The sequence below is a fragment of the Podarcis liolepis genome (assembly GCF_965112155.1).
Source record: "Podarcis liolepis genome assembly, chromosome: 18".
NCBI lineage: Eukaryota > Metazoa > Chordata > Lepidosauria > Squamata > Lacertidae > Podarcis > Podarcis liolepis.
Genome location: NC_139572.1, coordinates 5,015,313 through 5,038,601, shown reverse-complemented (window position 1 = coordinate 5,038,601; position 23,289 = coordinate 5,015,313). Strand labels below are relative to the sequence as shown.

Here is a 23,289-nt window from a genome sequence, read left to right as displayed (position 1 = left end):
TCCAAGGGGCCCCGTCAGAGAAGTGGTGATTAATGGACAAAACCTTGCCAAAACTTGGAAGCTGCTGCCACAAGGCTTCGGCAGGGGTGGCACCTTCCGGTTTTGCCTCAGGCGGCGAAATCGGTTGGGCAGGCCCTGTTTTCTGCACACTAAGCAGGTGCTCTCTGATAATACTAATACGACTGGTGCAATTTTTTTAATGTTTCATGGTTTCTTACGTTTTTATATATGCTGGAAGCCACTCATCAGATGAGTGTGGTTTATGATGATGATGATGATGATAATGATGATTACCTCATGGGAGAGACGACGGAAGGTTTGGCATTTGCTGCATGTTATACTTTGAAAAGGGACACGGGTGGCGCAGTGGTCGAAACCACAGAGCCTAGGGCTTGCCGATCAGAAGGTCGGCAGTTCGAATCCCCGTGACGGGGTGAGCTCCCGTTGCTCGGCCCCTGCTCCTGCCAACCTAGCAGTTCGAAAGCACACAGTGCAAGTAGATAAATAGGTACTGCTCTGGTGGGAAGGTAAACGGCGTTTCTGTGCGCTGCTCTGGTTTGCCGGAAGCGGCTTGGTCCTGCTGGCCACATGACCCGGAAGCTGTATGCCGGCTCCCTCAGCCAATAAAACGAGATGAGCACCGCAACCCCAGAGTCGGCCACGACTGGACCTAATGGTCAGGGGGACCTTTACCTTTACACTTTGAAAGACAGCTAGATGAAAACAATATTTAGGTGGTACTTAACACCGCTTGAACTAGCAAAAATGTCTACAAATATTCCAAACACATGTTGGAAAATAATAATAATAATAATACTAGTAATAATAATAATAATTTTATTTTATTTTATCTTAACAAAACAACAACACGAGAACAACTATTATTATTATTACTACTATGTTTATGTTTAGTATATTATGTTGTTTGTTATTATTCTTAGTACCCCGCCCATCTGACTGCATTGCCCCAACCACTCTGGGTTGCTCCCAGCACATATAAAAACACCACAAAACATCAAACTTTTAAAACTTCCCTATACAGGGCTGCCGTCAGATGTCTTCTAAGAAGTCAACGAATTGCTTATCTCCTTGACGTCTGATGGGAGAGCATTCCGCAGGGAAGGCGCCACCACCGAGAAGGCCCTCTGCCTGATTCCCTGTAACTTTACTTCTTGCAGTGGGGGAAACTGCCAGAAGACCCTCAGAGCTGGACCTCAGTGTCCGGGCTGAACGATGGGGGTGGAGACGCTCCTTCAGGTCTACAGGGCTGAGGGGGCATTTAGGGCTTTCAAGGTGTGTTGAGCCTCCCTTATCGTCCCTTTCCACCCAGCCCCCAGTGGTTCTCTTACCTACACACTGATTCCACTGATAATGCTGGACGTATCCCTGGGGGCAGCCGCAGCGGTAGCCTCCCAGGACGTTCTGACACCCGTGTTGGCACCGGTGGTTCCCGTCACATTCGTCGACATCTGCGCACCGAGGAGGGAGAGAGAGATCATGCTTTAGGTGGGGAAAATCATAGACTCATAGGCCTGTAGTGGTTGTTTTACAACAAATTGGAGTGCTGGTTGGTGGGACATTCTAGCCACTGAGGAAGAAGTCAGGCAGCACGTGGTTAACCTGTGGAACTCACCACAGCAGGAAGTGATGAGGACTATTTACCAACCCCCCCCCTTTTGTCTTGAATTTCCAGTTCCACTGGGTGGTTCCTGACAGAGGGAGAATGTCTCTGGCTACTTCCAGCCTGCCTGTGTTTTCAGGTGTGATTTGATCGCAAAGTCAGGTTGTGCAATTTTCGGTGGCCCGGCAGTTTCACACAACAAGGCCCCAGATTATTCTGATCTATGCTTCCTCTACGCCTCGATACCTTCTCTGAGACCACCAGAACGGTGGCTCCACCTTTGTTCAGAGGTCTGATTTTGAAATGAGATGGTTGGAAAACCACGAGAGATTTATTTCTAAATCGTATAAGCTGCTGTTTGAACGGGAAACAAAACATGAGACGGTCAGCAATGATATATTGGGCCGAAGACAATTGGGTGGTTTTTTTTTAAAAAAAGTATATAATGATAAATACTTTGAAACACTTTTGGAGAATGAAAGTGATATTGGGAAAACAACAGCAACCAAAATTGACTTCACTGTAGGTTTGCACAAAATATCGGCAGCTATATTTTCAGCTCCTTTTCTCATGATCCGTAGCATGGAATTCTCTTTGTTTTCCCCGGAGTTTGGGTTGGCTTAGCATGGGGAAAACGGTCTAGCTTTGTGTGTTATTGCCATGGGATTTTAGACCATTCCCTGTGTCCACACATACCTTCGCAACTACTTCCAGCGGTGTCGAGGGCAAACCCTTTCTGACACTCGCAGTTGTAGCTCCCAGGGGTGTTTAAGCACTGCCCTTTGACCCCGCACAAGGTGGGCTGCGCTGTGCACTCGTTGTTATCTGCAGGAGGAGAAGGAGGGGGCCAAAGAAGAGAGATCTCATGAAAAACAACAAAAAGGCACGTACAGTGGTGCCTCGCAAGACGAAATTAATTCGTTCCGCAAGTTTTTTCTTCTTGCGAGTTTTTCGTCTTGCGAAGCACGGTTTCCCATAGGAATGCATTGAAAGTCAATCAATGCGTTCCTATGGAGACCGTCCGGGGACAGAGGGGACCTGTTTTAAAGCAAGGGAAGGGGCAGCGGGGAGAATCGCTTCTCCCCATTGCCGCCCCTTGGTTCAAAAGGGGTCCAGGGACAGAGGGGAAGGCGCGCGCCCGCCTTCCCCTCTGTCCCCTCTTTTGAAGCAAGGGGCGGAGGGGAAAAGATCGCTTCTCCCCGTTGCCGCCCCTTGGTTCAAAAGGGGTCCGGGGACAGAGGGGAAGGCACGCGCACGCCTTCTCCTCTGTCCCCGGAGATAGCGGGGCTGGCAACGGGGAGAAGCGATCTTCTCCCCGCTGCCCCTTGCTTCAAAAGAGGTCCAGGGTGCGGGGGCAAGCTTCGTTTTGCGAAGCAAGCCCATAGGGAAATTCGTCTTGCGAAGCAACTCGAAAATGAAAAAACCTTTCGTCTTGCGAGTTTTTCGTCTTGCGAGGCGTTCGTCTTGCGGGGCACCACTGTATTAGCCCCATCTATAGTAGACACAAGCACAGTCCAACAAAGCCCCCGTATTGGCCCAATTGCAAAGGGTTGCCAAACTGGACTGCAGTGCGGTGGCAGTGGGGAATCTGTGGCTTCGTAATGGAGCGTGCGGCTTGGCTCGCTTGCTTGAGATATACCGCATTTTTCGCTCTATAAGACGCACCAGACCACAAGACGCACCTAGTTTTTGGAGGAGGAAAACAAGAAAAAAAATTTCTGAAACTCAGAAGCCAGAACAGCAAGAGGGATCGCTGCGCAGTGAAAGCAGCAATCCCTCTTGCTGTTCTGGCTTCTGGGATAGCTGCGCAGCCTGCATTCGCTCCATAAGACGCACGCACATTTCCCCTTACGTTTTAGGAGGGGAAAAGTGAGTCTTATAGAGCAAAAAATACAGTATGTTTTCCCGGTAAGCACTCTTGCATTGCTCATGCTGTTGGCGTGTGGGTGGAATGCCTCGCAGAGGTTGTATTATAGGGTAGGGGCAGGTGAATGGACCTGAAGCCAGCAGGGGGCAGATAAAAAGGTCAAAGGTAAAGGACCCCTGGATGGTTAAGTCCAGGAATCAGGGGGCCGAGGGGTGAACTACAGGCTACGTGCAAATGTGTGCAGTAGAGACCTGCAGATTTATTTCTCTTTGTGAACCGGCTTCCCAGGAAAGGTTCGCTCTTGCCTTTGGGAGAGCACCAGGGGAACTCACCGATGCAGGAAGAGTGGTGCTGGGTGAAACCAGGGGGGCACTTGCAGTTGAAGCCCCCGATGACGTTGACGCAGAGGAACTGGCAGTTGTGTTGCTTTGTGGAACACTCGTCGAGGTCTGGATTCGTAAAGAAAACGAGCTGAGTTACGATGTACGATATATATACGATATATGATATCTTTATTGTCATTGTCCCATGCAGAACAATGAAATTGAAAAACTACATGAATCTACATAAATACTACATAAAAACTACATAAAACATTCAAAACCCCCTAAAAACTCTGAAACCCCATTTTAAAATACGCTATACTATAGAGACCCCTTATGCTGCGTTTAGAACCAGAATTGCATTTGCGTAGAAACTGTTTCTCAGGTGGCTAGTCCTGGCCTTTATAACCCTGTACCTTCTTCCAGAAGGCAGAAGCTGAAAGAGATAATTTCTGGGGTGCGCACTATCCTGCGCTATCTCTGCCGCTTTCTTATGGCACCTGGAAGCGTAGATTTGATCCAAGGTGGGAAGAGTGCACCCAATTATTCTCTCCGCAGTCTTTGCAACCCTGGACAGCATTGTTTTTCCCCCGGCCGTGCAGCTGCCAAACCACACACACAGACCATAAGTTAATACGCTCTCCACAGTACAATGGTAAAATGCCATCAACAGGTCCTTTGAGGGATTGTTTTTCCGGAGGATTCTCGGAAAATATAACCTCTGCTGTGCTCTCTTCACCAGGTCTTTGCTGTTTTCTCCCCAGGTTAGGTCGTCTCTCAACTCCATTCCCAGAAATCGAAACACCGAGACCTGCTCCATGCACTTCCCCTCAGTAATAAGTGGCTAAATATTCAATTTACATTTCCTAAAGTCCACAAAGATCTCTTTTGTTTTCTTTAAGTTAAGGAGTAAGTTGTTTTTCCTGCACCACGCCCTCTCTGGTGTTATCGCCCTCACCCTACAGAGGCTGGCTTGAGGCGAGACTACAGAGGGACGAATCTGTCAACTTCCCTACCTCTCAAGACTGGTTACAGATAGGTAGCCGTGTTGGTCTGCCATAGTCAAAATAAAAAAATTCCTTCCAGTAGCACCTTAAAGACCAACTAAGTTAGTTCTTGGTATGAGCTTTCGTGTGCATGCACACTTCTTCAGATACACTGAAACAGAAGTTGCCAGATCCTTCTATATAGTGAGAAGGTGGGGAGGGGTATTACTCAGAAGGGTGGTGGGAATGGGAGATTGGCAGATAGCTGAGATGAGCCTGTTGACGACTCTTAACGACTGTGATAGGTCTTACAGGAAAAGGCAAGGGGTGAGAAGGTGAGAAATGGCTTAGTCATGTATAATGAGATAAGAATCCAATGTCTCTGTTCAGACCAGGTCTCTCCATGGTTTTAGGTTTGGTATTGAGTTGCAACTCACTATATAGAAGGATCTGGCAACTTCTGTTTCAGTGTATCTGAAGAAGTGTGCATGCACACGAAAGCTCATACCAAGAACTAACTTAGTTGGTCTTTGAGGTGCTACTGGAAGGAATTTCTCAAGACTGGGAAAAGGACAACGAGGACACCCTAACAGTGACCAAGAGACTGATATTGATGGTACCCTTTAATGCAGAGGTTTTCAACCTTTTTGAGTTCATGGCTCCCTTGAACTTTCTTTCTGCAGCACCCCTGTGGGGCTCAGGAGCCCAATTTTGCCCCCCTTTGCCTGCAGAGCTAGCAGCCCCACACCCCTCTTCAAACAGCCTCCTCTCCTCTCCCCTCTCCTGGGGAGTCCTCTGGGCAGCCGCTGCTGCTGCCCCTGGTCTCTGAGCTGCCCCCCAAAGAGAGACAGCTCCTTGCGCCGGCCCACAGACATGTCTGCCCATTCCCAACAGCAAGGGCTGGTGGACTGGGCTCCCTCGCCCGCTTGCTTGCTTACTCCAAGGCCGTCTCAGCTCCTGGCACCCAGCAACTCCTGGCCAGCTCCAGAGGGGAGCTTGCAGCCAGGGCTGCTGCAACAAACAGCTGTGCAAGCCTTTGGGAGACAGAGACGCCAGAGGGCATCAGAAGAAGGAGGAAAGAGGGACAGAGGCCAGTGTTGGCACCCCTGCGGGGCTCAGGAGCCCAGTTATGTCCCCACTTGCCTGCAGATCTGGCAGCCCCTCACCCCTTTTTCGAACACCCGCCCTTGTGGAGCGTTCCCTCGGCCTCCTCTCTTCTCCCCTGTCCTGGGGAGTCCTCTGTGTCAAGATCTCTTCCTACACTTGAGTAGGACCCTGGCAGAGACACATGCCCAACTGGCATGTTCTGTCCCTCCTGGTTGATCGTTTGGGAGCTTCAAAAGCTTTCTTCTGCCCGAATATCACAGCGACTGATGCCAACCGACATCGGTACACTTAGGGATCCGTTGCACAGCTTGCGTAACAGACCTCAGCAACTCGGCATTTTGGCTAATCTACTTTATTTACATATAAACACACACGGAGCACTGCAACATGGCTCCCTCTCTCTCTAGCATCAGACAGCAAAGAGAAAAAGAAAAAAGGACAATAGTCCCACTTCACGGAACACAGTAATACAAACATCCTGTCTCCGTCACTTCCCACTCTGTGGAGTCAAAGCATACACCGTCATGTGATAGACAACAATCCCGTGACTGCAATCACGGAGCAGGAATTCTAACACTCTGGGCAGCTGCTGAAGCCGCTGATGCCGCCACTGGTCTCTGACGAGTGGTTATGCCTTTTCCTAACTTGTAAGTGCACTTTTGACAATCATAGAATTGTAGAGGTGGAAGGGACCCCGGCGGTCATCTAGTCCAACCCCCTGCAAGGCAGGGATCTCGGCTCAAGCACCCCTGACAGACAGCCGTCCAGCCTCTGCTTGAAAACCTCTGAGGAAGGAGAGTCCACAACCTCCAGAGGAAGACCATTGCGCTGTTGAAAAGCTATTACTGCAATGCGCTCTATGTGGGGCTCCCTTTGAAGGTGACCCGAAACTACAACTAATCCAGAATGTGGCAGCTAGACTGGTGACTGGGGGCAGCTGCTGAGACCATATAACACCGGTCTTGCAAGACCTACATTGGCTCCCAGTACGTTTCCGAGCACAATTCAAAGTGTTGGTGCTGACCTTGAAAGCCCTAAACGGCCTTGGTCCAGTATATCTGAAGGAGCGTCTACACCCCCATTGTTCTACCCAGACATTGAGGTCCAGCACCAAGGGCCTTCTGGTGGTTCCCTCACTGCGAGAAGCCAAGCTACAGGGGACCAGGTGAGCAACGCAGCCAAGCAACACAGTTGGAGCCTCCCTCCTCCCTGGTCGGCAGGGAGGGAGGGAGAGGAGCTGCTTCCTTTGAAACCTGGGAAACTTAAGGGACATCATCAATAAGGGACAGCAGCGGGACATGGTGCTGGGATAAGGGACTTTCCCGCCAAATAAGGGACGCTTGACAGCTATAGTGTGGATCCTAGGGCCTTCCAGAGGCAGCTGGTGTTTGCAAAGATCAAATCCATTTGGCACCCCAGCTTCTCCCCCAAATTTTAGTTACCTTTGCAGGTCTTTCCGTCTTCTTGCAGGATGTAACCTCGGGGGCAGGAACACTGGAAACTTCCTTCCGTGTTCTTGCAGATGAAGTTGCATGGCTTGGGCGACTGGTTGCATTCGTCTAGGTCTACGGTGAAGCAAATATGATATAACAGCAATAATAATAATAATAATAATAATAATAATAATAATAATAATAATAATGTCCTGCTTTTCCCCCAGGCAGTTTCCAAAGTACAAAACCAACGACAAAACAGAAAAAGATGAAAACATAGAAACAGCAAAGTGCAATCAAACAACAATAGAATTAGTTGTACCTCGGAAGTTGAACGGAATCCTTTCTGGAAGACCGTTCGACTTCTAAAACGTTCAGAAACCAAGGCATGGCTTCCGATTGGCTGCAGGAAGCTCCTGCAGCCAATCGGAAGCCGTGTCGGATGTTTGGGTGCCAAAGAACGTTTGCAAACCAGAACACTCACTTCTGGGTTTGCGGTGTTCAGGAGCCAAAGCGTTCGACTCGCAAGGTGTTCGACTTCCGAGGTACGACTGTATATGACAGACCCATGAAAAATACAGCTAAAAACAGCAATGAAAACATCGCAGCAGCAGCCCTTTCCTTAAAAAGAGTCCGTTCCTAAAGGCATGTTGGAATAAAAAGGTGTTCAGCTCCTGGCTGGACAACAAAGAGGAAGCCCGTCTAACTTCTCTAGGCAGGGAGTTCCATAGTTCCCTGGGAGCAGCCACGACCGAGAAGGCCCTCTCCGCATTCCCATTATTTTATTATTATTTTATCTAAATTGACCAGCCGGACTGAAGGAATGGGTTTCCCAAAACCCAAAACTGACTGTGCAGGCAGTTTTAAACTGCACCAAAATCCCTATTTTTCCTTAGCTAAAATCCATTAACTTGAGCTCTGAGTCAATGTAGAAACAAAAACCCGGCTGTGCTCAAAGCTCTCTCCTTTATCAGTTTGTGACGGCAAGTATGGCCTTGACTGTACCAGTAGAACAGAGAAGACACGTCTGTGCCTTATCTTATGTCCTGACCACAAAGACCACAGACCCAGTCTGGGAACAGCGCCAGAGTGTGTTCTCGGAGATGGTGACCTCTTGCTCCAAGATAAGAGTAGAAACAGGAATACCCTTTTATGGTCAGGAGTGCAGGAAGGAAATCCCTTTTATGGTTAAGAGTGCCGGAGCAGGAACATCTGTGATGTCAACCTGCGTGTACAAGCTGACGTGGCTGGGGAAGGGGGAGAGGGTGTCTGGAGGATATATATATACTGCATGAAACTTCTCATTTCTTTGGACTTGCTGTGGACTTGATCATACAAGTGCCTTCTGCTATCCAGAGAGCAGAATAAACTCTTTCTTTGAACCAACCTGGGTGTCATTTGACTTCCTTCCTCCTGTCCCCGGAGCAACGCAGACCCAAGAGGTGCCTTTTGCTGCTTCTAATCCAGGCATAGGCAAACTTGGCCCTCCAGATGTTTTGGGACTACAACTTCCATCATCCCTAGCTAACAGGACCAGTGGTCAGGGACCAGTGGTCAGGTCCCAAAACATCTGGAGGGCCGAGTTTGTCTATGCCTGTTCTAATCTTTTCCTATCTCTTGCCCCCTATCTGGAGCCCAGCCTTCAGAAGTGTTCGGTGTTGTTGGGAGCTGTCATGGGCTGGCCAGATGCAGAGGAGTGTGGGGGGACACCAGTTGGGGAACCCCCAAGGGAAGAAGGCTCAGAGCCCAGGGAGTGGTGGTGGGACCATGAGGAGTGGTCAGAGGGAGAAGAGGGAGAAAACTGGAGGTGTTGGAAGCTGAAGGGGTAACAGGGTTTAGTGAGAAGGGAGATTCTGTGCCAGACAGCAGTGCAGAATTAGGGGCTGGAGAGGAGGAAGGCCAAGAGACAGAGATGAGGCAGACTGGTGATGAATTCAGGGTGTCTCCTTCTCCTGCTTCAACCAGCTCCTCTCCCTCACGGTCTCCCAGAACCAGAAGAGGGATGAAGAAGGAGGAGGAAAGGCAGGCAAGGTGGAGACGTCTCAGATTGCTTGGGAGGGAACCGGCCGAGATAGGGCCTTAGAGAGCGACAGGAAAGTCCTCATTGGGGAGAGTTGCTGCGATCACTAGGCCTGTTCTGGTTTCTTTGAGTGAAGAGTTAACTTCGCAGCCACCTTGTGAGTTATCGCTGACCTGATCCCGACACCCACACATGAAGATTGCTCTCAAATTGCCAGGGACTTTCTAGGAATCTGGTTTGTATTTTGTGGGTGCAGAGGGAAGGACAATCTGGCTGCTGGCTCGAGCCAGGCTGCCTGCTTCCGCGAAAACCCTTACCCTGGCAAGATGTGCCGGTGATATCGTTGGTGTAGCCTAGCCGGCAGTGGCAGCGGAACGAACCCATGCTGTTGATGCACTGGCCGTGTTTGCAGAGGTTGGGCAGGACTCTGCACTCGTCAATGTCTGCAGCGGGAGAGGAAAGGAGCCGATGGTTAGGATATGGTTACCAGATGTCCCCATTTCCCGGGGACAGTCCCCGGATTTACAAATCTGTCCCCGGACAGAATCCGTCCCCAGAATGTCCCCGGATTTCATATAATGTCCCCGGATTTATATTTTAAGTGTTATAGATTTAATAATAATAATAATAATAATAATAATACTAATACTAATAATAATAATTTTTATTTATACCCCGCCCTCCCCAGCCAAAGCCGGGCTCAGGGCAGCTAACAAGCAATAATAAAAACAAGTTGAATCAATACAACAAAAACAAGATTAAAATACAACATTAAAATATTCAAACATTAAAATATTAAAATGAAGCCTCATCACAGGAGGAGAAAGGAAAAAGAAAAAAGAAAGAGGGGGAGGGAATCAAATTGGCTCCAAGCCAAAGGCCAGGTGGAACAACTCTGTCTTACAGGCCCTGCGGAAAGAAATCAGATCCTGCAGGGCCCTGGTCTCATGAGGCAGAGCGTTCCACCAGGCCGGGGCCAGTGTTGAAAAGGCCCTGGCTCTGGTTGAAGCTAATCTGACTTCCTTAGGGTCCGGGACCACTAGGGTGTTGCTATTTATGGACCTTGAGGCTCTCCGTGGGGCATACCGGGAGAGGCGGTCCCGTAGGTAGGGAATGAATGTTGTGTGATTGGTTCAACGGCACAAGACACATCAGATGGGGACTTCCGGTGAGGCAAAATGGCGCCACGGCAGCGAGCAGCTCTTGAAGCCAGCCAGAGCCAACTGCGCTACCAGGCTGGCTCCGGGTTGCTGAGATTGCCGCTGCCACTGCCAAGGGGGAACCGGGGACGCCCGGCATGTCAACTGGGGGAACCGCTGACCCCCCCAGAACCCAAATCGAGCGCGCCCCGCCACCCGGCCAACTGGCCGCAGAGGAGAAGATATTATTTCTTTTAAAAAAAACACAACTTTTTTTAATAACTGTTTTTCTCTCTTTTCAAAAAAAAAAGTGTCCCCAGATTCTTTGAAAAAGATCTGATAACCTTAGGTTAGGATCATCCCCAATGCATAGCCAGCTGTGGTCGGGGGGGGAGCGTGGGGGGGGCTCAGAGACGTTGCGGGTGCTAGGGGAAGACCCCCAGGGGCCCGCGGAACCCGCGCCCAGCTTGACAGGCTCACCTCTCCCGTCGGTTGCATAGCCTGGCCCATGCGGGCACATTTTCTTGTACTGGGCGGTGGCAGGAAAGGGGCAGAGTTCGCACTGGGGGCCCCAGCCCCGCCCTCCGTTGCAGCAGCACTCCGATTTCGTGACCTGGTGCCGGTTGGTCGAGGACATCTGGCACATGGTCTGCAGCACCTCGGTGAAGCAGAATCCTTGGCGGGTGTCTGGGAAGGGGAGAGGAAGAGATCGGCAGTCAGTGGTGTAGCGTGGTGTGTGCCCCAGGCACAAAATTACCAGGAGCGAAAATTTCAAAAGGGGGGGGGAACAGCACGCCCTCCGTCTGTGCCTCTCTCAAGAGTCAGGGAGTCCCTCAATTTCCACTCTTTCCCCCCTCCCCAAACCTTCGGTTCTTCCATCAGGTCAAAGGCACATATTTTGTTCGGGTGTTTATATTATTGTTTTGTTTTCAAATTCTTCCGATGGCTGCTATCCGCATCAAACTGAAGTTGGAAAGGGAGAAATGGAGGGCGGGGGCTGATCAAGAAGGTGGGCAGGCTGCAGTTGCCAAGCCGGTGCCGTTACAGATTGGCAGAACAATACTGGTCCTGTCCCGGGCACCAGCAACCCACGCTAGGCAACTGTAGGCTGTTAGCAGAGTGTGCCACCGAACCTGCAGTGGGACCAAACTCTAGATGGGATAAGAGCTGGGGAGAGCATGGGAGGGAACCAAGGGGTCCTCTGGTCACCCCCCTGCTGTGCAGGAATAGCTCATATTTACTGGGGGCGGGTAAAACACAGCGAAAGAGAAAAGGAGACCTGGCCTTTTATGCTGGTATTGCAATTCTTTATAGGTAAAAAGGTAAAGGGAACCCTGACCATTAGGTCCAGTCGTGACCGACTCTGGGGTTGCGGCGCTCATCTTGCTTTACTGGCTGAGGGAGCCGGCGTGCAGCTTCCGGGTCATGTGGCCAGCAGGACTAAGCCGCTTCTGGTGAACCAGAGCAGCGCACAGAAACATCGTTTACCTTCCCGCCAGAGCGGTACCTATTGATCTACTTGCACTTTGATGTGCTTTCGAACTGCTAGGTTGGCAGGAGCAGGGAGCGAGCAATGGGAGCTCACCCCGTCACGGGGATTCGAACCGCCGACCTTCTGATCGGCAAGTCCTAGGCTCTGTGGTTTGAATCCCTGTGACGGGGTGAGCTCCCATTGCTCGCTCCCTGCTCCTGCCAACCTAGCTGTTCGAAAGCACATCAAAGTGCAAGTAGATAAATAGGTACCACTCCGGCGGGAAGATAAATGGCGTTTCTGTGCGCTGCTCTGGTTTGCCAGAAGCGGCTTAGTCCTGCTGGCCACATGACCCGGAAGCTGTACGCCGGCTTCCTTGGCCAATAAAGTGAGATGAGCGCCGCAACCCCAGAGTTGGCCACGACTGGACCTAATGGTCAGGGGTCCCTTTACCTTTACCTTTAGCCCAACCCCCTACAGTGCTGTCTAGTGGCGCCCATGGGAGAGTGACACTGATGGGCGGAGCCTCATTATGTCTGGTGGCTTAGAGGCGGAGCCTGATGTCGCAGGGGGTGGAGCCAATGGCACAATCCTCTCAACCCTCCCAAATCTGCCTCTGCCCTCAATTCTCTCCCCTCAGGAAGAGGAGAAGGTCAAACTCCCCCAGTGCTTCCAACGCAACGCCTACGAGCTGGAAACGCGACCAGGCTATCCTGTGACGACTGCAGCCGCCTCATCGAGGCCACCACGAGACGACTGCAACCGAAAGCTTAAGGGGAAGCTGCCGGGCGAGAACCGTTATCGCTTACCAAGGCACTCGGTGCCGGAGGGGCTGCTCTGGAAGCCTTCGTTGCAGTCGCATTGGTAGCTGCCCACGGAATTGACACAGCGTCCGTTTGGGCAAATCCCTGGCTTGGTCCGGCACTCGTTCTCATCTGAGGGCAGCAAGGAATGAAAGGAAGAGGTTAGAAGTGGGAGAAAGAGTGAGCTTCACATTTGTTATGGGCCGGTTCAGTGGCCACAAGGTTGAACTATACAGTGGTACCTCTGGATGCGAACGGAATCCGTTCCGGAGCCCCGTTTGCATCCAGAAGCGAACGCAACCCGCGTCCGCAGGCCGCGATTTGCCGCTTCTGCACATGCGCGTGACATCGTTTTGACCGTCTGTGCATGTGCGAGCAGCGAAACCCAGAAGTAACGCGCTCCGTTATGATAGTACCAAATTATCGAAGGCTTTTCACCAAAGCCAGACTAAACGTCTTTCCTTCTGCTGTGTTGGATGGCAGGTTGAGAGGAGTTCCCTACCAGGACAGACTTTGCTCGTGTGCTCAAGACATCGATTCCATAAAACATATTTTGTTGCACTGTGCAAAAGATGAGCAAGCCAGGGCTGAACTGATATTACCCTTGCTGGTACCTTTCCCAGGAAAATCAGAGGCTCGCTATGTCAGGTTCCTATTGGAAGACCGGACAAACGCTAGAACATTAGCAGTGGCAAAGTTTTTATCGGTGGTTGCAAGAACCAATGATCCCTATATTCTGAACAAAATGCTTGTTTAACCTGGAGGTAGGCTATATGAATTGTGTATTGCTTTGTAATGATTTGTTGGGTCTCTGGAGCGGAATAAAGATTGATGATGATATGAAATTATACAGAACTTCCCAAAGGCAAAAGGTAGAAAGAAGACATTTATATTCCACCAAGTGCCCGTTTCTTTAAATGTAGCCTTTACAGATAGGTAGCTGTGTTGGTCTGCCATAGTCAAAATAAAAAAATTCCTTCCAGTAGCACCTTAAAGACCAACTAAGTTAGTTCTTGGTATGAGCTTTCGTGTGCATGCACACTTCTTCAGATACACTGAAACAGAAGTTGCCAGACCCTTCTATATAGTGAGAAGGTGGGGAGGGGTATTACTCAGAAGGGTGGTGGGAATGGGAGATTGGCAGATAGCTGAGATGAGCCTGTTGACGACTCTTAACGACTGCAATAGGTCTTACAGGAAAAGGCAAGGGGTGAGAAGGTGAGAAATGGCTTAGTCATGTATAATGAGATAAGAATCCAATGTCTCTGTTCAGACCAGGTCTCTCCATGGTTTTAAGTTTGGTAATGAGTTGCAATTCAGCAGCTTCTCTTTCCAGTCTATTTCTGAAATTCCTTTGTAGTAAAACAGCTACTTTGAGATCTTGTATAGAATGTCCTGGGAGATTGAAGGTACTACTGGAAGGAATTTTTTTATGTAGCCTGTACGTTATGTATGCAGTTGTGGTCAAGTGTGATACGAGATGCCCCCAAAGTTCCGTCCAAATATCCCTTCGTTCAGTAAAGAGGGGCGAGGTGGAAGGACTTCATGTCAATGAAATAGGCAAATAAATAAAGGGCCCTTCTGGACCCAAAAATTCAGGGTCCTGCCTGCGTGTTTCCATCGCAGTAATGAGGACTAGAATGCTGTGGCTTCTTTGAAAAGAAATCAATGAAAAGGGGGCCACCTGTGCAGCCTTCGCCATCAGGCCGACGCTGCATCCCGGGGGGGCAGATGCAGGCGAAAGTTCCGATGAGGTTCTTGCACATCATCCCATGAGATTCGCAGTCGTGCATGCCTTCGGCGCATTCGTCCAAATCTGCAGGGAAAGGGATAAATAATGATAATAATAATTTGTTATTTATACCCAGCCCACGCGGGTGGCGCTGTGGGTTAAACCACAGAGCCTAGGACTTGCCGATCAGAAGGTCGGCGGTTTGAATCCCCGCAACGGGATGAGCTCCTGTTGCTCGGTCCCTGCTCCTGCCAACCTAGCAGTTCGAAAGCACGTCAAAGTGCAAACAGATAAATAGGTACTGCTCCGGCGGGAAGGTAAACGGCGTTTTCGTGCGCTGCTCTGGTTCACCAGAAGGGGCTTAGTCATGCTGGCCACATGACCTGGAAGCTGTACGCCGGCTCCCTCGGCCTGTAAAGCGAGATGAGAGCCGCAACCCCAGAGCCAGTCACGACTGGACCTAATGGTCAGGGGTCCCTTTACCTTTACCATTACCCCGCCCATCTGGCTGGGCTTCCCCAGCCACTCTGGGCAGCTTCCAACAAAATATTAAAATACTGTAATACATCAAACATTAAAAGCTTCCCTAAGCAGGGCTGCCTTCAGATGTCTTCTAAAACTCTGGTAGTTGTTGTTCTCTTTGACATCTGGTGGGAGGGCATTCCACAGGGCGGGCGCCACCACCGAGAAGGCCCTCTGCCTGGTTCCCTGTAACTTGGCCTCTCGCAGTGAGGGAACCACCAGAAGGCCCTTGGTGCTGGACGTCAGTGTCCGGGCGGAACGATGGGGTTGGAGACGCACAAGAGCATAGGCTCGGAGGCGGAACATCAGCTTGGTGCACAGAACGTCCTGGGTTCAAAATCCCCGCCATCGTCAATATTGGGCTGGGAATGTCCTCTGCCTGAACTCTTTTGGGGGTCACTGCCAACCAGTGCAGGCAACACTGAACTAGATGTAGGAATGGGACAGGCAGAACCGATCTAGGGAACATTTTGCTGAGCTTCCGTCTCACCTTTGCACATCCTCCGGTCGTCTCGCAGAGTGTAGCCGGACGGGCAGGTGCAGTCGTAGGAGCCGAGGGCATTGATGCAGCGGAAAGCACAGAGCAGCGGGTTCAAGGCGCACTCGTTGATATCTGTGCAGGAGAGAGGGATAGGGGTCAGTTAAAAGGGATTGCCACAGCCATTTTTTTAATGTACAATTCTGATTAAATTTTCTACTTCATATTTCAAAATATTCATTCAAACAACCTTAAAATATCAATGACTTCCCTTCTTCTCCTTCCGTGGTTCATTTTGCATACCACAGGTAAAGGTAAATGGACCCCGACCACATGACCCGGAAGCTGTACGCCGGCTCCCTCGGCCAATAAAGCGAGATGAGCGCCGCAACTCCAGAGTTGTCCGCAACTGGACCTAATGGTCAGGGGGTTCCTTTACCTTTAGGCAAACTAAGGCCTGGGGGCCGGATCTGGCCCAATTACCTTCTAAATCCGGCCTGCGGACGGTCCGGAAATCAGTGTGCTTTTACATGAGTAGAATGTGCCCTTTTATTTCAAATACATCTCTGGGTTATTTGTGGGGCATAGGAATTCATTCATTATTATTTTTCCAAAATATAGTCTGGCCCCCCACAAGTTCTGACGGACAGTGGACCGGCCCCCTGCTGAAAATGTTTGATGACCCCCGATTTAATACAACCCCTGGCAATGCAAGAATATGCAGCTGTCACATAATAACATGCCTATAAAAGCAGCGTCAAACCCTCAAGCAAAAACCCGCCTCCCTGCCAAGTCCCCACTAACCTTCACAGGTCATCATAGGTCCCGGCTCAAACCCCTCCCCGCAAACACACTCGAAGCCCCCCACCACGTTGGTGCACGTCCCGTTGCCGCAGGGGTTCCCGATGGAGCACTCGTCCGTGTCTGGGGTGGTAGGGAAGGAAGAGGAAAAAAAGAAAACATCAGGGGGAACATTAGTCAATATTGGCAAGAGCGGTGGCAAGAGCCCAGGGGGTCCCGGGCACTCACCCGGGGTCTGTGGTCCTTTGGAGAATTGAGACGCGGCCGAGACTGCCGTAGCTTTCAGAAATATGCTTTGTTCACCTATTTACTCCTTCCGTCTGCACGGAGGGAGCCCAGATCTTACAGCATGCTTATTTCATGAGGGGCTTGTCCCCCACAGTAGCGCAGCCAGCCTTCGGCCAGCCTGCCCAAGATGGATCCTGGCAGTGGCAGAGCTTCAAGTTCCAGCAAGGGGGTGGGGGCACAGAGCAGGCGGGTGTGTGGCTGGCGTGCATCCCGGGGCATCACACGCTGCCCACAGGGGTGTGGCACACGTCCTGGGGGCGTGGGGTGCTGTCTGTGTACCTTGGTTCCCAAACGCCAAAAAACCCGGAAGTAACTGTTCCGGTTTGGAAACGTTTTTTGGATCGTCTGAGGTAGCTGTCGGCTATTGTTTCCGGGGCGCCTGCACCAACCAGAAGCTGCGCCTTGGTTTTCGAACATTTCGGAAGGCAAAACGGACTTCCGGAACGGATTAAGTTTGGCGCTTCTGTTTCTGCTATATATTTTGTGTTTTCGTTTTTGAGGCTTTTTCAGTTCATTTGTTTTTGTGACCCAGTTCAGCTCCTGATTGATTGATTATGTGGCTGTAGAAATGGATAAAAGCCCCGCATCCAAACAATGACTATCATCAGTGCAGGTAAGAAAAACAAATATTTTAATTTTTATCATCTACAATACCGTCTTATTTCTTTTATAGTACAGTACATTGATTATTGCTTTCATTGTATGGATCAATGGTCTCATTTGATAGCAAAATTTGTGTTCAACTGCCATTTTAGGGGTTGTTCTTAAAAGTCTGGAACGGATTAATCCATTTTACATTGCTTTCTATGGGAAAGCGCGCCTTGGTTTTGGAACGCTTTGGTTTTGGAACGGACTTCCAGAATGAATTAAGTTTGAGAACCAAGGTACCACTGTATAGGAGGAAACAGAAGTTTATGGATAAATGGAGGGTAATATGATATGCAGTAGACTGCAGCCTGGTTTACTGCTTTCATTTTAGGGCTCAGTGGTCTCGTTAGATAGCAAAATTCATGTTCGATTTCCGTTTTAGGGGTTGTTCCTAAAAGTTTGGAACGGATTAATCCATTTTGCATTACTTTCTATGGGAAAACATGCCTCAGTTTTGGAATGCTTTGGTTTTGGAACGGACTTCCGGAACGGATTAAGTTTGAGAACCAAGGGACCACTGTATAAATGGGGAAAGGTGATGAAGTGGTATTTAGGTATTCCACCCCTACCTGTTTTGCACCCCATATACATTCCCCCCCCCACTCACCCACACAGTTCACTCCGGTGTAGTCGAGGTTGTAGCCAAACGGGCACTCGCAACGGAACGAGCCGTCCGTGTTGATGCAGTTCCCGTTGATGCAGATGCCCGGGTTTTCGGAGCACTCGTTCACATCTGGAAAAGGGAGCAACACCGTGAACGGCTCAATAAAGTCCTCTGCCTGCTCCGTGCTCAACGTGGCCCGTGGTTGGGGACAAACACGCACGGATCCTGGGGGCCACAGGCTTCCCGATCCACGATCAGAGGGCCAGGACCCGAACCGAGGGATTCAAGTGGCGAGAAATGGGATTCCTACTCGATGAGTAGAATCACAGTTTTAAAGGGATGACCTGCAGATCATCCAGTCCAACCCCCCTGCAATCACAGCTAAGGAATCCCATTTGGCCTCTGCTTAAAAGGCCGAGTGTCTCTGGGGAGAGCATTCCATAATCGGGGAGCCACCACCGCAAAGGCCCTGTTTTTTTTTGTTACTCACCTTCCCTGGTATCCCCGGGTCCAGGGATCGCACCGTGACCGTACGGGCACAGCTCCTGGAAAGCAACTGCAGAGAGAGAGGGGAAATGAAGTATGCTTGTTTTGCTCTTTCGTTTCAATGGGTCTACTCTGAGCAGGGCTCAGTTGTGAAAACCCATGGTGCTTTTATCTGCCGCTATCACCTTGCCAACAAAGGTGTGTATAGTTCAAGCTATGGTTTTCCCAGTAGTGATGTATGGAAGTGAGAGCTGGACCATAAAGAAGGCTGATCGCCAAAGAATGGATGCTTTTGAATTCTGGTGCTGGAGGAGACTCTTGAGAGTCCCATGGACTGCAAGAAGATCAAACCTTTCCATTCGGAAGGAAATCAGCCCTGAGTGCTCACTGGAAGGACAGATCCTGAAGCTGAGGCTCCAAGACTTTGGCCACCTCAGGAGAAGAGAAGACTCCCTGGAAAAGACCCTGATGTTGGGGAAGATGGAGGGCACAAGGAGAAGGGTATGACAGAGGACGAGATGGTGGGACAGTGTTCTCGAAGCTACCAGCATGAGTTTGACCAAACTGCGGGAGGCAGTGGAAGACAGGAGGGCCTGGCGTGCTCTGGTCCAGGGGGTCACGAAGAGTTGGACACGACTAAACAACAACAAATCTTATTTGGGCTTTTCGTGTTGCAGCTCTGGCTCTCTGGAATGAATTACCAGTGGAAATCATAGAAGAGGCCAGTCTGAGGTTGTTTAGGTGCACACGGAAGATGCCAGCATTGTGTGCTTGCTGATGTTAAGCCAAACTCAGAAGAGCTCCGCTGAAATCGCTAGAGTCTAGACTTTAAATGCATTCAGCTCAATCGTCAGCTCTGAGTATGGCTTGGTTGGTTGCATCTGCCTGTCTGTCTCTGCGAATGATCACATGAGCTCATAGCCTCCAACATTTCCCTGACGAAAATAGGGACATCCTATTCCACAGCCTCCAACATTTCTCCCATGAAAAGAGGGATGTTCCAATGTTCCATATGCTCCAATGTTTCTCCGATGAAAATAGGGACGTCCTAATCCATCCCCTCCAACGTTTCCCCCATGAAAATAGGGACGTCCTAATCCATCCCCTCCAACATTTCTCCCATGAAAAGAGGGACGTCCTATTCCATCCCCTCCGCAACGTTTCTCCCATGAAAATTTTGTTGTTTAGTTTTTTAGTCATGTCTGACTCTTCGTGACCCCATGGACCAGAGCACGCCAGGCACTCCTGTCATGAAAATAGGGACGTCCTATTCCATCCCCTCCAACATTTCTCTAACGAAAATAGGGATGTCCTGACCTATTCCGTCCCCTCCAGCATTACTCTGATGAAAATAAGAACGTCCTATTCCATCCCCTCCAACATTTCTCCGATGAAAATAGGGACATCCCATTCCATCCCCTCCAATATTTCTCTGATGAAAATAGGGACGTCCTATTCCATCCCCTCCAACATTTCTCTGATGAAAATAAGAACGTCCTATTCCATCGCCTCCAACATTTCTCCGATGAAAATAGGGACGTCCTATTCCATCCCCTCCAACATTTCTTTGATGAAAATAGGGACGTCCTATTCCATCCCCTCCAACATTTCTCTGATGAAAATAGGGACGTCCTATTCCATCCCCTCCAACGTTTCTCTAACGAAAATAGGGACGTCCTATTCCATCCCCTCCAATGTTTCTCCCATGAAAATTTTGATATTTAGTCATTTAGTCGTGTCCGACTCTTCGTGACCCCATGGACCAGAGCACACCAGGCACTCCTGTCATGAAAATAGGGATGTCCTATTCCATCTCCTCCAACATTTCTCTAACGAAAATAGGGATGTCCTGACCTATTCCGTCCCCTCCAGCATTACTCTGATGAAAATAAGAACGTCCTATTCCATCCCCTCCAACATTTCTCCGATGAAAATAGGGACGTCCTATTCCATCCCCTCCAACATTTCTCCCATGAAAATAGGGACGTCCTATTCCATCCCCTCCAACCTTTCTCTGATGAAAATAAGGACGTCCTAAGGAAAAGTAGGACATTCCGGGATCAAATCAGAAACCGTAACAACTTCTGTAAATCCAGGACTGTCTCTGGAAAACAGGGGAACCTGGAGGGTCTGTGAGCTGTGCGCACTGCTTCTCTACTGGCAGGTGGGGTGCTGACCTTTGGGATTATGCCATCTGCGGCAGCTGCTTCACACCACCTGATAGGTGGGCCGGCCCTAAATCCAGTTCACCTGCAAACTCTCTCCATGCCAGGCCAGCCCAGCTGCGTCACCTACCGTTGCCTTCCTGCGGGCACAGCTCACAAGGGTCTCCCCAGCCTTCCCCGGGCATCTTGCTGCAGCAACACCGGGCCTTGGTGGTGTTGAAGGCCTTTGGCACGGAACATTTGCCGTTGTCGAAGCGGGTGAAACAGAAGCTTTGCCGGGTGTCTGCAGGGCGGAGGAAAAGCAGGGCATGGGCCCTATATTATTGCTGTTCATTCCCGCCCCTGGTGATAATTTCATTCTTTAATCTTTTCTGTAAACCTATTAGGGCTTATTAAACCTATTACTATTATTATTTATGATTATTATTAAACCTATTACTGGGACACGGGTGGCACTGTGGGTTAAACCACAGAGCCTAGGACTTGCCAATCAGAAGGTCGGCGGTTCGAATCCCCGCAATGGCGGGGTGAGTTCCCGTTCCTCGGTCCCTGCTCCTGCCAACCTAGCAGTTCGAAAGCACGTCAAAGTGCAAGTAGATAAATAGGTACCGCTCCAGCGGGAAGGTAAACGGCGTTTCCATGCGCTGCTCTGGTTCGCCAGAAGCGGCTTAGTCCTGCTGGCCACATGACCCGGAAGCTGTACGCCGGCTCCCTCGGCCAGTAAAGCGAGATGAGCGCCGCAACCCCAGAGTCGGTCACGACTGGACCTAATGGTCAGGGGTCCCTTTACCTTTAAAAACCACCAAGAGGATAGTATGGTCCCAGAGGAGGGGGGGTGGATGGACATCCGGCCAGGGCAGGATGGGGAAAGCCGTGCCACTGGCTAGCCACTCACCGAAGCAGCGTCGGCCGTTGTCGGAGAGCACAAACCCAGGTGGGCAGATGCACTGGAAGCTTCCAGGTGCGTTGGTGCAGGTCCCGAAGAGGCAGATGTTAGGCTCCTCCTCGCATTCGTTGATATCTGTTCGCACCAACAAAACAGGCGTCTGGTTAAAGCAGCTTAAGAAACAACGGGTTGTCTCCAATGTTAGTCCTTCTCAAAGTGAAATGAAAGGGTGCCTTGGGTCCATTGACACCAACAGGTCTACTCTGGTCAGAGGTGAGTCAGCTGCAACACAAATATACAGCCGTATCCGAAGGAGCGTCTCCAACCCCATCGTTCTACCTGGACACTGAGGTCCAGTGCTGAGGGCCTTCTGGCGGTCCCCCCCCCCCGAGAGAAGTTGGTTACAGGGAACCAGGCAGAGGGCCTTCACGGTGGTGGCACCTGCCCTGTGGAACGCTCTCCCACCAGATGTCAAAGAGAACAACAACTACCAGACTTTTAGAAGACATCTGAAGGCAGCCCTGTTTAGGGAGGCTTTTAATGTTTGATGTATTGCAGTATTTTAGTATTTTTTTTGGAAGCTGCCCAGAGTGGCTGGGGAGGCCCGGCCAGATGGGCGGGGTATAAATAATAAATTATTATTATTATTATTATTACCTTGGTCTCGAACAGAATGCGTCCCACGATTCCATTTGACCCCTGGAACCATTCAAAAACCAAGGCACGGCTTCCGATTGGCTCCAATCAGAAGCCGCGCCAGATATCCGGCTTCCGAAATTCCTTTGAAAGCCAGAACACTCACTTCTGGGTTTCGATTTGTTCAGGAGCCAAGGCGTTTGAGATCCAATTCACGACTGTATGTGTATTTATGGACCAGTTTTCTTCAAATCATTTCCCCAGCTTATTTTGGCAGATGTGTCCAGTGTTAGCCCTACTCAGAGTAGACCCGGTGGAATTAAAGGACATGACTAACTGGGTGCCCAGCTTGGTGGTAAGGCTTTGGATGGAGAAGGCTCCAGGTTCGATTCCAGCTGTGCTGGGAATGTTCCTTTTCCTGAAACCCTGGAGAGCAGCTGCCAGTCTGTGTAGACGACATTGAGGTAGATGGACTAGGCAGCTGCTGCCCACGTTCTTAACTTAGATCCACTCATTTCAGTTAGTAGAATTTAATTGGGCACAACAATTTATATCTCGTCGATTTTGCCTTATTCAAACTCCCCAAGATGTTCTGCAGCAAAAACAAACCAAGGTTTACCAAGCGCGGCTTCAGCCACAACAAACCGTGGAGAAGCAGCGAAGAAAGAGCTTTGAATAATAATAATAATAATAATTTTTATTTATACCCCGCCCTTCCCAGTCACGGCCGGGTTCAGGGCAGGTAACAAGCAATAATAAAAACAAGTTGAATGAATACAACTTAAAAACAAGATTAAAATACAACATTAAAATATTGAAACATTAAAATATTAAGATGGAGCCTCATCACAGGAGGAAAAATAAAGAGGGGGAGGGAATCAAATTGGCTCCAAGCCAAAGGCCAGGTGGAACAACTCTGTCTTACAGGCCCTGCGGAAAGAAATCAGATATTGCAGGGCCCTGGTCTCATGAGACAGAGCGTTCCACCAGACCGGAGCCATCACTGAGAAGGCCCTGGCTCCGGTTGAAGCTAATCTGACTTCCTTAGGGCCCGGGACCACTAGGGTGTTGCTGTTTATGGACCTTGAGGCTCTCCGTGGGGCATACCGGGAGAGGCGGTCCCGTAGTTACGAGGGTCCTAAGTTGTGAACGGCTTTAAAGGTCAAAAGCAGCTCCTTAAATCTGACCCTGTACTCTACCGGGAGCCAGTGCAGCCGGAAAAGCACTGGGTGAATATGCTCCCATGGCAGAGACCACGTGAGGAGCCTTGCTG

The 23,289-nt window shown here is 50.0% G+C and overlaps 1 protein-coding gene across 5 annotated transcripts in view; it reads right to left on the bottom strand.

The window, feature by feature from the left end:
* FBN3 (fibrillin 3) overlaps positions 1-23,289 on the bottom strand; it is a 154,221-nt gene that overhangs the window by 5,910 nt on the left and 125,022 nt on the right. For 4 of the 5 annotated variants that reach the window (XM_083483535.1, XM_083483536.1, XM_083483537.1 and 1 more), the window contains 14 exons: positions 21,390-21,515; positions 20,625-20,777; positions 18,334-18,399; positions 17,847-17,972; positions 16,307-16,426; positions 15,515-15,637; positions 14,455-14,586; positions 12,777-12,902; positions 10,977-11,183; positions 9,675-9,800; positions 7,347-7,469; positions 3,821-3,937; positions 2,318-2,446; positions 1,350-1,469 (listed from right to left, as the gene is read on the bottom strand). In XM_083483535.1, coding sequence (XP_083339661.1) covers positions 1,350-1,469; positions 2,318-2,446; positions 3,821-3,937; positions 7,347-7,469; positions 9,675-9,800; positions 10,977-11,183; positions 12,777-12,902; positions 14,455-14,586; positions 15,515-15,637; positions 16,307-16,426; positions 17,847-17,972; positions 18,334-18,399; positions 20,625-20,777; positions 21,390-21,515 — 1,794 coding nt within the window. The remainder of the gene's footprint in view (positions 1-1,349; positions 1,470-2,317; positions 2,447-3,820; positions 3,938-7,346; positions 7,470-9,674; positions 9,801-10,976; positions 11,184-12,776; positions 12,903-14,454; positions 14,587-15,514; positions 15,638-16,306; positions 16,427-17,846; positions 17,973-18,333; positions 18,400-20,624; positions 20,778-21,389; positions 21,516-23,289) is intronic. The other variant, XM_083483539.1, reaches the window with a different exon arrangement.